General features: G+C 32.2%; 1 protein-coding gene across 1 annotated transcript; it reads left to right on the forward strand.

Moving 5' to 3' along the window:
• The first annotated feature begins 2105 nt into the window (after positions 1-2105).
• LOC127282102 (uncharacterized) lies at positions 2106-7422 on the forward strand. The gene is made up of 8 exons (XM_051306184.1): positions 2106-2334; positions 2650-2925; positions 3037-3465; positions 4191-5129; positions 5196-5512; positions 5598-5825; positions 5959-6206; positions 6360-7422. The coding sequence occupies exons 1-8, from the start codon at positions 2106-2108 to the stop codon at positions 7420-7422; spliced, it is 3729 nt and encodes a 1242-aa protein (XP_051162141.1).
• The last annotated feature ends 6149 nt before the right edge of the window (positions 7423-13571 follow it).

Genomic DNA, 13571 nt, shown 5'->3' on the forward strand with positions numbered 1-13571 from the left:
TTCAATAAAAGAAGAATAAATAATATTCTGGTATGAAAATATTATTATTTTTACTAACCAACTAAAATCCATAAAAATAAGCAAACGAAATTTTTATTATGAAAAATAGATATCTGTTCTATTTCCAGCTACAATATGAACAACCAATATCTTGATGACGAAATAACCCCCGGACATTTAAAAATCTACGAGTTATTGGAACTCGAAGAACTCGATACAGAAGAAATAAAAATCGTGCTACAAATAATTGTTATATTTTCACAAATACTATTACTAGACCAATTGAAGAATATAAAATAACAACCAAAAATGAAAAATTAATAAAAAAATCTTATAAAAAAATTACAGATTTTTCTGCCCAACAACAAGAAAATATATTTTCTCAAATTACTACATTATTATCTATAGGAACAATTATACCATCTGATTCAAAATACAACAATGAAATTATTGTTTCCCGACAAAGATTATCACTTACAAAAGAACCACAATGGCGAATAACTGTACCCCTTACATCACTCAATCGGAAAATTATTTCAATAGAACCTGCTTTTCAAAAACTTTCTAAAATACGGGGATTACTTAGTAAAAATTTATATTTCTCAATTATAAATTTAGAAGAGCTATACGGTCGAATACTTCTTCATCCAGAAGACGCACCAAAAACAGCATTTACTACACCAGTTGGAAAATATCAATTTACATCACTTTTACCTTCGATAAAAGGATCTCAAGTAACATTTATTAATTTGCTGCGACGACTGTTCCCAAGATGGAAAGATGAAAACATTGTTTTTCTCCCACTTGGAATAATAATAGCTAGCCCGAGCTTAATTGAACACAAGAAAATACTTACTAATACTTTTTATACTCTATTATATCACGTTATTACAATTAACCCTAGTAAACTCAAACTACTTCGATCTATTGTTGATTGCTTTGAATTTGTAAACCAATCTAGGGGAATACAAAATTTTGTGTATGAACCCCAAACCTATACAGGTAAAATATTACTTCAATTAGTAATGAAAGAAACAGGATTCGACACCATTCTTTCTGAATACCATTAAACTCATATTACACCTGTTAAAGAATTCACATAAAAAATTTATTATAATTTAAATGACCGCTCTATCTATCGAACGATACTTCGATAGATCGAAAGTTGTTTCGTTCTCCGCCGGAGGCGCTCTTCGGCTACTTTCAGAAATCTTTTGTATCTCGTATGGTCGAGCACGTTCGCGAACGATTTTGTTCAAATTTCGCTATTTTTCGCAAAGAACTATCGTGCTCATTAAATATTTTTATTTTGTGATCTCACGTTCTATAACTGAGTGATATTGTGAATTAATAAAATGTTATTATTTTAAACTTGTGTAATTCTTTTTTTGACTTTTATTTTAAAATGGTTCCTGTGGAAATGCTCATCAGCGTTATTTTAAATAAGACAATTTAATCATCGCACATCATTGAACATTATTTGGCGATCCTGCGAGGATCCAGTGGAACATTTTAAGTGATTGAAAAGTTCGACTTTCGCGAGTTTCGCATTCTTACGTTTTTAGTGAATATTCTGATCTCAATGATCAAAATTGTTGAACCTTTTTCGGAAAAAACTGTTGGAACATTTAATTGTTTTGTTTGTTGTGTCGTGCAAATTTTCGAAATATTGCGCAATCGTGTGCAATTTTCCACCGGTGTAAGCGCTGATTGTCAGCCATTGTTATTGATGCGCGATCGTGATGCGCATAGTTTGACAGTATATTCGATCTGATATATTACAATCGATCATTTTCTTTTATTGAACATTTATCAATTTGTTTTTGAAACACTGGGTGGTGAAAAATAATCTACGGGATTTTTTAATCTTTTGTCCTCGTGTAGTTGAAAATCTACAATCATGAAATTTTCGGAACAATTGACATTACAACAGCTGATTGATCAGCAGCTTTGAAACTTTATAACGTCATTGCAATTCGGCAAAACATGCTGTCACCGGTAGTGACATAACCTTCGCTGCCTTGAATAATCGATTGAGGCTTATTTCTCAAGTATGGGAAGTGTGCATTGCAACTGAGTCGCAGATTCAAAACGTCAAAAAGGATATGAGTAATTCTTATTTTATCGATGGAAAATTTGAGGAAGCTGAGGAATATTTTTTAAATTTTAACGATGTCATTATGAAGGATGTTACTTGTTTGGAACAAGAATTGATTTTGTCTCGTGCACCTACAGCTTCAACGTCATCATCGACTCCTGCACACCTGTCAACACCGTTACCAAGAATTAATATTCCAAAGTTTTCTGTTAAGCCAACAGATTGGGCAACTTTTCGTGATTATTTTATTTCATTAATAATTCAAAATCAGTCACTTGACAATTTACAAAGATTTCATTTTTTAAAGTCATTTGTTGAAGGCAAAGCCTTATTATTATTGAAAAATATTCCATTAATTGAAAATAATTTTGTTTCTGCATGGGATCGTCTTAAAAATAGATATGAAAATCCTCGCGCGATCATTCAAGCTGAATTAAAAGTGTTATTTTCAATTCAACCCATGAAAAATGAATCGTTTTCATCGCTTAAAAATATTCGAAATATTGTGACAGAAAAAATTGCGGCATTAGAGAATTTAAATCGTTTTTCAGGTTTGACAGTTGAACAAGATAGCAAACATTGTGATGGAGTTAGCGATATTTTAGTTTTTTATGTTTTGCAAAAATTAGATGTTAACACACGCATGGCCTGGGAATTATTTCTAGGAAATTCGACTGATTACCCTCATTTTTCAATTCTTTTAAATTTTTTAGATTCACGTATTAGAGCTTTAGAAGCGATTCAAAGTAAAGAAGAAAATAAATTGAAAACTGAAATTGCACGATCTCATGTGGTTTCGAATAATAATAATAATAGTTGCCCTTTCTGTAAATAAGCGCATAAATTGTTTAAATCTTCAGAATTTAAAAATATTTCTGCTGAAAAGCGATTCAAATTTGTGAAGTCGAAAAATTTATGTTTAAATTGTTTCGGTCAAGGTCATTCAGTAAGTAAATGTACAAGTACGTATACTTGTGGACAATGTCAAGCAAAACATCATACATTATTGCATTTCAAAAATAATGTAAAATCTGACGAAGCAAAGTCAACTCAAGATAAGTCATCATCCTCCGAATTGCCATCTGAAAATAAAGAAAATGTTTCGGTTGCACAATCTTTTCATGCGACTCCTGGAGGAGTAAGGTCTCATCGAATTCTTTTGGCCACCGCTCAGGTTATTGTTACTTCTAAAAAGGGACGTTCAATTAAAGTTTGGGCATTAGTGGATCAAGGATCAACCTGGACATTTATTTCGGAAGAACTAGCAAATGCTTTACAAATTCGTCCAGTTCGATCCAATATCCAGCTTAAAGGGGTTGGTGATGTTAATGCAGGAATTTCGTCGGGTCTTGCTTTCATTTCGCTCGGTTCAAAAGAAAATAAGAGCCCCTTAATTAATTCGAATGCTTTAATAGTAAAACAAATTACTAAATACGTTCCTACACGGAGAGAAAAATCATACTATATTCACATGGGTTGTGTCACTCATTATTCACATCACCTGTGACGTGTTTTTTTTTCACAAAATTCATGTGTTTATTGGGTCGTAGATTTCTATGCAAGAAAAGTTTGGAACATGTACTATATTTGCTTCAAGTCCATGTCGTAAATACTCCCCTCCACTCAATGCGAAATTTGCTTGAAATCCATGCGCTTTTCGGATGGATTTCTTGCAACGGAGATAGAAATGATAGTGCGCATGCGTGACTATATATATATGACTAGACACGTGAACGGGAGTCACGCATGCGCACTAGCATTTCTATCTCCGTTGTAAGAAATCCATCCGAAAAGCGCATGGATTTCAAGCAAATTTTATATAGAGAGAAGGAAGGCAATTTTATCATGTTTCTTAAGTGTTTATAGTTTACAGATCAATCAGAATTAGTATACATGTCTTTCTAATTTCACACAACGTTTATTCATGCAATAAACACAAGATTTCATGAAAAAATATCTTGCGTGATAAACGATTTTTACATGAAATAGTGTTATGTGAAAAAAGCAACAGTGGCTCATGTGAATATAGTATGATATTTCTCTCCGTGTACGGTTGATAGTAAAATTTTAGAAAAACCTTATTTGAGAGGAGTTGATTTGGCTGATGATGAGTTGTCAACATCATCCAAGTCTATTCACCTTTTAATCGGGGCAGATTTGTACGGATTAATTATTCGTGATGGTCTGAAAAAAGGTAAAATCAATGAACCAATAGCGCAAAATACTATTTTCGGATGGATTCTTTCCGGAAATGTTGAGTTAAATCAATCAGATCAGTTAGAAGATTTTGCGACATCGTGTTTTTGTATTTCGAATGAAAGTCTGAGCAAAACGGTTCAGCATTTTTGGGAGATTGAAGAAGTCCCTCGAGTTTCAAATCTTACTGAATCGGAACAGGATTGTGAATCCTATTTTAGTTCAACTCACTCGCGTTTAGATAACGGTCGATATAAAGTCAGATATCCTTTTAAATCTGGCACACCGATTAATATTGGAAATTCTCTCAAATTTGCAGAAAAATCATTATCGCATTTATCAAAAACTTTTGAAAAATTACCAGATATAGCCGATCAGTATAAAACATTTATAACTGATTATGAAGATCAAGATCACATGACTCGTGTTTCTAGGGAGAGTACTGACCAATCACAAGTTGTTTACATACCACATCATCCTATAATTAGAGAGCCGAGCTCAACAACGAAGCTTCGTGTTGTTTTTAACGCTTCGTCTAAAACATCTAATTCGACAAGCCTTAATGAACATATGAATATCGGTCCAAAATTGCAAGGCAACATATTCACAATTATTTTACTTTGGAGGACATTTCGATACGTTTACGCGTCAGATATTGCTCAGATGTATCGACAAATTTTAATCGACGAGAAAGACCGTAACTATCAAAGAATTCTGTGGTATGATTCATCCTTAAAACAAATATTAGAATTTCGTTTAAATACTGTAACTTATGGTACTGCTGCTGCTCCTTATTTAGCGTTGAGAGTTTTGCAACAATTGGTAGTAGACGAAGGTGAGTCATTTCCATTAGGTTCATTTGTTCTCAAAAATCAGATTTACATCGATGATTGTCTTTTAGGAGGAGATTCTAAGAAGGATATTATTGAAACTCGAAATGAAGTGATAGCACTTCTTGAAAAAGGTAAATTCCGTTTGAGGAAGTGGGCAAGTAACTCTTTATCATTACTTGAAGATATTGATCCATCAGATCATGGTCATGCACTTGAAAAACCTCTAAGTGAGGATGACTCATTGAAAATTCTTGGAATTGTTTGGGTCCCCGCTCAGGACATTTATCAGTTCAAAATACAATTACCTTCAATACCAAACATGACAAAACGAGGAATTCTTTCTTTGATCGCACGATTTTACGACCCAATGGGTTTAGTTTCTCCCGTTATAGTTACTGCGAAAATATTTATGCAAAAATTATGGCTGAAGTCAGTAAATTGGGATGAAGAATTACCTCAAAATTTACAAGTCAATACCGCGATGGACTGGACAAGGTGAAACGGAAGTCGAATCTTCTATTCACGGATTTTCCGATGCCTCTAATGTGGCTTACGCTGCCGTAGTTTACATTCGATTGGTTTTTAAATCTGGTGAAATTCGAACAACTCTTCTATCGAATAAGACAAAGGTAGCTCCAATAAAGGTGCTTTCGGTGCCGCGACTTGAACTTTGTGGAGCATTACTTTTGGCTCAACTCGTATCCGCAATAAAAGATATATCAGTTTTTTCAAATTTGACTTCTACATATTGGACTGATTCCACGATAGTGCTCGCGTGGTTGAAAAAACACTCATCCGAATGGAAAACATTCGTGGCCAATCGCGTTGCAGCCATTCAATCAATCGCTTCTTTTGAAAAATGGCGACGCACACATTAATTCAGAGGAAAACCCAGCTGATTTTGGCTCAAGAGGAATTCAAGCGTCTCATTTTCGTAATAGTGAGTTGTGGTGGAGAGGTCCTCAATGGTTATCGGATCCAGAAAATTCATGGCCTTCTTTTCAAGAAGTTAAAGACACAAATACTGATCTCGAAGCTCGTGTTCACGTTACTCACGTTATTGAAGATACACCTATGTGGTTTGATAACCTAATCGCTAAAATTTCTGAATGGAAAATTCTTCTAAAAATTGTTGCATTTATTTAAAAATTTTTATGGTTAAAAACAAAATTAATAATTCGAAATCGTGAATTGATTGATATGCCTTCATTTGTGGAATTTTGCCACGATAGTCAGTTGGTTATTGTTCAATTGATTCAAATACGTTTATTTCCGAATGAAATTAAATTATTAAAAGAAAATAAACCACTACCTAAATCAAGTGGACTTTTGAATTTAAACCCGTTTCTTGATGACAAAAATGTTTTACGTGTTGGAGGACGACTCTTGAATGCTCCATTAGAATATGATAGACGTCATCCTGCGATTCTTAAAAAACATCCACTCATTGTTATGATTATTCGATATTTTCATGAAAAATGTTTACACGGTGCTACTCAACTCACGTTAAATCAAATTCGACAATTCTTTTGGATTTTACGATCGCGTCAAGTCATTAAATCGGTAATTTATAATTGCGTTACATGTGTTCGTCTTAAAGCAACGGTTGCTGAACAGTTAATGGGATCATTGCCGATTAATCGTGTTTCGCGTCCTTTAAGGCCCTTTTTACACGTCGGAGTGGACTACGTTGGTCCTATTAAATTAAAATCACAAAAGGGTCGTGGACATTCGTCTCATATGGCTTATATCGCCGTATTTATTTGTTTTGCTGTTCGAGCAATCCACTTAGAGATTGTCAGTGATTATACGTCAGAAGCTTTTATTGCGACTTTAAAGCGTTTCGTAAGTCGTCGTGGATTACCCCAAGTCATTTACAGTGACAATGGAACTAATTTCAAGGGTGCTCAACGTGAACTTGATGAAGTTTTTAAATCGGTCGTTAAATCGGCTGAAATACAATCATATGTAATTAATGATAAAATTCGATGGGAATTCATTCCTCCAGCTGCGTTGCATTTTGGTGGGATTTGGGAATCCGGCGTTCGTAGTGTTAAATATCATTTGAGAAGGGTTTTAAAAGATCGAACTCCTCATTTTGAGGAATTAAATACTTTGCTTTGCCAAATTGAAATGTGCTCGAATTCGAGACCAATAAATCCTCTTACCGACGATCCGACAGATCTACGTATACTAACTCTTGTTAGTGTCGCCACAATTAAAACTGCGTCAAGCACCTATGTTAGACCTATTGCGAAATTGATTTTGTTACCTATAAAACATGAAAATGAATAATTGTATTTTCTTTTACATTGTTTAATTATTATGATTAAACTACGTTACAACTTTTGAACTACAGAGAGTTCAAGGGGGGCGGTAATGTTAAAGAATTCACATAAGAAATTTATTATAATTTAAATGACCGCTCTATCTATCGAACGATACTTCGATAGATCGAAAGTTGTTTCGTTCTCCGCCGGAGTCGCTCTTCGGCTACTTTCAGAAATCTTTTGTATCTCGTATGGTCGAGCACGTTCGCGAACGATTTTGTTCAGATTTCGCTATTTTTCGCAAAGAGCTATCGTGCTCATTAAATATTTTTATTTTGTGATCTCACGTTCTATAACTGAGTGTTATTGTGAATTAATAAAATTTTATTATTTTAAACTTGTGTAATTCTTTTTTTGACTTTTATTTTAAAATGGTTCCTGTGGAAATGCTCATCAGCGTTATTTTAAATAAGACGATTTAATCATCGCACATCATTGAACAACACCTTTAAGTAATTTATCTAGCACATATAACGGACAGGAACAATTCTATGGTTATCACGATAAAATTAGCCTTGCAATTATACACTCTATAAGAAGATTTAAAGGATTCATTACTAACAATTCTATCCTTTGTTATGGCGGAAGAAATAGTTTAGAATGGTTAGAAACTATATCAAAATGTTTTAAACACATGCAATGGCTTCTAGACATAGAAAAAGTCAATTGAAGCTATATTCCCAGCGACGAAAATTAAAGAATAAAATACCATTTTTTCCACCACTGTTATTATTTTCAGGTTACAATGGAGGAAAATCATCTAATTTGTAATGAGGAATATACACGAATATTTGAAGAATTAGAAACAGAAAAGTTGAGTTCCAAGGAAGTTGAATTTGTAAACTTTTTTTTTAAATTTGAAACTTTTCCTCAAATTCAGCACTATATTGACACTATTAATCATTTTCATTTAGATCTTTTAGAACAAATCGATCACTTGTTATATGCAAAAAATTTTGAAAAATCAACATCACCTTATAACAATAAAGTTTCTGTGAGACTAGTATGGATACCTCATACACAACGACTTACTTACAAATTTGGGACAGATTTCACAACATTAAATTTACTAATACGTGATACTATTTCACAACAAACAACAATCGAAGACATTAGAATAAAAATAAATGATGCAAAGAAAATATCAATTATTGACTTAATGGACCTATACTCTCGAATAGAAATAAATCCATCGGACACAGACAAAACATCATTTATTACACCAGTAGGAACATATAAATTCACCCGTTTAGCACCATCAATTAAAAATGCGGAGAAAACCTTTTTAAAATTGTTAGAAATTGTATTTCCTTCTACGCATAGAAAAGATATAATCTTTTTCCCTTAAGGAATTTTTATTACAAGTAAAAATCTAAAAAAACATCAAAATACTATAAAACCGCATTTAATATCTTTTCCGAAAATGGAATTACTATTCAAGCAGCTCAATATAAATTTTTTGTCGACAAAATTGATGCTTCATAGATAAGGAGATTGAAACTGAAATTCCAGAAATAATAACTTACCCAATATATTCAGGACAATTAATATTATATTTTCAAATTTTTAAAGAAAAATTTCGAACAATCCTTGCTGAATATAAAGATAATGAGATAAAATATATAACAACCTCGTCTCGAACTTTTCAACCAATAGAGAAAAATTATAGATATCACGAAAAGGTTTGTTTAACTCTAGTTCACGCAAGAAGAAGATTCAATGAATATATAGGAGAAAACTCTATTTTATTACCCCATAGACATGATGCATTTGATTGGCTAGCAAACCTAAATATAACAAATAGCAGATCATATCGTTGGATTCTAGAATTAACTGCTGATGAATGGATATTAGAGCAATATAATTGAATAAATTTTTAAAAATTTAATATCAAAGTGGAAATATATATATTTTCTTCTTAAAATTTAATAAAAGGAGAAAAAAATACAAAACTATCAAAATCTAAATAACGAAATATAGATAGATAGATAGATAGATAGATAGATAAATCTTTATTTGTATTAATTTCTCTTTTACAAGTAACTTTCAGTATAGCTTAAATCATTGATTAAACCTTATTATTCATTAATTATAAATGATCTAATTTTGAGCGCGTTAATCACATAATAAAATATGCTATTTAATTTTCTTATATCTTCGATTAGCAGTAGTGATTTCAATTGATTATTTTCCTTAACGTTCATACACACATTCTTGTCAATATATTTTCCTATACATTTGCTTCTTATTGGATTGTATATTGGACTATATAATAGAAAATGTGCCAATGTTTCTTGAGTGTGCAGATTGCAGAGAGTGCAGTTCACATCGGTGTCAATTATATATATATTTTCATTGTAACAAATTTTTAATCTAGATTTATTTGTAAATCTTAGTTGGCTTACTACTCTAATTTTACTTAATTCTACTTTAAATTTTAAATAATTTTGTGTTTCTTTATTATTACTGCAAATACTTTTGTATAAAAAATTGTAATTACTATTCAATATTCTAGTTAAACAATTATTTTTCAATTCAAACTTCCAGACATTGACTATGCTCTTACATCTCTCTGCAATCTCCCCACTTGACAGTACATTCTGTTGTGACCATAATGTCTGATCTCCCCCTAACTCGATTATTCCCTTGATTTGGCTTGCCCAGTTATAGCACGGTTTTATCTTGTGTCGACTTTCAAGGTCTACCAAACAATTATAACATTTTTTTGGCAATCTAAATTCCGGCATAAGCAACATTTTTTTTCCACCACGCAAGGGCACGTTTAATTACTAATAGTTGTAAGGGGTCGGCACCTGTCTCCCACCAAACAAGATAGTTTGGAGTGTTTTTTGGCCATCTATACAAATATTTAAAGAACTGAGTTTGAACACATTCAATTTGATCAAAATATCTTAAGGCGCACATTTCAGATCCATATAAAGCACTGGCATTTACTATTGCTTGGAGTATATCAACTGTTGCCTCCCATGATTCGTTTTTACTACTAAATAAAATTTTTCGCGCTCTGGAGCAGGCTGCCGAACCCCTACTTACAAAAGTTTCGGTCGCTTTTCTAAATTTTCCCGAACATGAAAATGGTACACCAAGATAGGTATAAGTGTTATCATAAGATAATTCTTCTTTACCCCATAAAAGTGGTTTTAAATTTTTACATTTTCCGGTTTTACGTATTGGCACTACCTTAGTTTTAAGTGTATTTACATTTAGTCCATTCAAATCACAGTATTTTTTTAATATTTTGTGCATCATGCCAAGATCTGGCAAACATTACTATATAATCTGCGAAGAGAAGCATTATTATATCTAATTATATCCATTTTCTTTAAAAAACATTATTATGTCACATACAAATAAAATAAACAACAAGGGGCTCAAGCTGTCACCTTGCAGGACGCCCTCCGTTATATCAATTAGACGAGTATAATTATTTTTACATTTGACTGTTAATTTGGCATTGTTGTACATTTATCTTAAAATTCGTATAATTTTACCGCTGAGTCCCAAGTGAAATAGTTTATCCCACATAATGCTATGCTTGACCGAATCAAATGCCCTCTTAAGATCAACGAAGATCATAAATGCGCATTTTTTACTCGTACCAGCATGAATATTTAGAACTGAAGCCAGTGTGAATAAGTGGTCTTGAGTACCTCTTTTGTTTCTAAAACCTGCTTGTTCTTCAGGAATCAAATTATTATTTTCTGCCCACAACATAATTCTTTTAGCCAGCATAGATGTTAAAAATCCTAACAATCATATTTTTTATTGACGAAGAACTCGTTCCTCATCATATTTTTAAAAGGCGGACTCCACAACAGAAGAACGCCCACCATAGGCCGCTGAAAACAAAAATAAATAAAAAAATATTAATACTACAGAAAATATACATATTTGGTCATTTAAATATGTATATATGGGATATTCCACGACAACCGGATCATTTACAGTCCCAAAATTGAGCGCAACAGAATAAGGTCTTATAGGGCTCAAAATGTTCGTACTGACAAGTACTTTTAAATGCAAAATGGCGATTTCAAAAATTTCAAAATGGCGGCCCTATACGTTAGATATAATACCCGAAAATAAAAAATAATTCAATAATATCGTCGATAAAAATCTTAAAAACCCATCAATTACTTCTAAACCTACAAAATTTCATGTATTTATGTTCCTTGATTACAAATAAGAAGCATAAAATGTCAGATTTACAAATTTCAAAATGTCAGATCCAATATGGCGGATGCTTTTTTCAAAAATTGTTTAAATCATTTAGATTTGTTTGAAAATGGTTACTCAAGGGTTTTGGGGTCGCTGAATGCGAATCTAAAGTCAGATTTGAAAAACTAAAAATGGCGGATCCAATATGGCGACCGAAAATTTAAAAAATCCTCAGATTCACTTGGAAATTGTTACTCGGGGGTTTTTTGGGTCGCTGATTACGAATTTAAAGTCAGATTTAAAAAATCTAAAATGGTGGATACAATATCGACGCCTCCCTTTCATATAGTCGTACTTCAAATGTCAAAATTATATAATCGTAACTCGGAGCTTAGTTTAATATGAACGTAGCTCACTTTCCGAATAATAAAATCGTATCTCAATTTCCAGTTAATGTAATCGCATCTCAGATTTTGATTATATAGCTTTGACATTTGAAGTACGATTATATGAATGGGAGGCGTCGATATGACAACCAAAAATTTTAAAAAATCATAAGATTCGCTTGAAACTTGTTACATGGGGTTTTTAGGGTCGTTGATTACCAATTAATCAATTTAACATATAGGTTGTTTATAAAATGAGAGTTGAAAGTCGAAAAATCAGCGACCCAAAAAACCCCTAACTAACAATTTCCAAGTGAATATTCTAATAAAAAACCACCCTAAAAATTTAAAAGAAAATATATACAGGGAAAACAAAAATTTTTTTACTTACAACACGAGTGACTCGCGACACCGGAAGGGACTCTGTCCCCTTGAAAGACGCCAGTGGCCTTGGCCTCCGTGGCAATGTGTCCCACGTTTGCCACCCCAAAACCACTGATTCTTGTCCAGGATCTCTCCCGATCCCCAAAATTTGGGCAGCACCATCATTCTTCTTCTGCCCTCAGGTACCTTGTACCTGCACAAGGGGGCACACCTTTTCTTGGAATCAGAAGGTTCCTCTTCCGGTTTCTCCCTTCTTGGCAGGTACCTCCCACATGCTGGACACAAGAAACCTGAAAATGAAAACAAAATAACAACTATATTTAATATTATTATCTATCAAATATTAAAATTTTCTAAACTATAGTAATCTCCATTTAAATTATATATATTCATACTTACTCTCAGATGAAGACATCTTTCACGTACAATGTCACAATGATCACAACCAGATCACTGCGTATACGTTGTCCAAATCTCATGAACATATACAATTAAAAATTGATACACATATACCAAATCAAAATCTATATGTATATCAATGTCTAATTTACTATACGTAAATTAGTATGTTAAAATAATAACGATAAAATTAAAACAATTATTTTACAATTAACAATTATTTAAAGTTTTAATTTTTTTCTCAATAAAAATTTCAAAAATTAATTAAATGATTTTCAAAAATAAAAATTTCTTATAACTATTTAATGCAATAAATTTTAACTTAATTAACATATATTATATTTGTTATTACAAAATTAACAAATTATTAATTTTAATAATTTTCTGATTAATAATATTAATGATTTTTACAGTGGAATAATTTAAATAACTGATTATTTATAAAAATAACTTATTGTTATTATTTACATTAATATTAATAATATTGATTTTTTTTATTATTTATTTTACAGGTATAATTTTTTTATAACATAAGAAATTATAAATTTTAAATAATTTGTAATAAACATTTTTTTTATGCAAATGAATACCCGGATCAAATAACTCGACCGACGCTCGGACGCACGCTCTAATGGTAGTCGGGTAGCAGTGAGCCGCCCACAGGCTGTCACTGCTACTTGACTGGTAATAGAGCGTTCGTCCGAGCGTCGGTCGAGTTATTTGATCCGGGTATTCAAATAATTAAATAATTAACAAAAATTTTATA

Source organism: Leptopilina boulardi, unplaced genomic scaffold (assembly GCF_019393585.1).
Source record: "Leptopilina boulardi isolate dan_hultmark-lab unplaced genomic scaffold, ZJU_Lbou_2.1 LbouV2_280, whole genome shotgun sequence".
Classification (NCBI taxonomy): Eukaryota; Metazoa; Arthropoda; class Insecta; order Hymenoptera; family Figitidae; genus Leptopilina; species Leptopilina boulardi.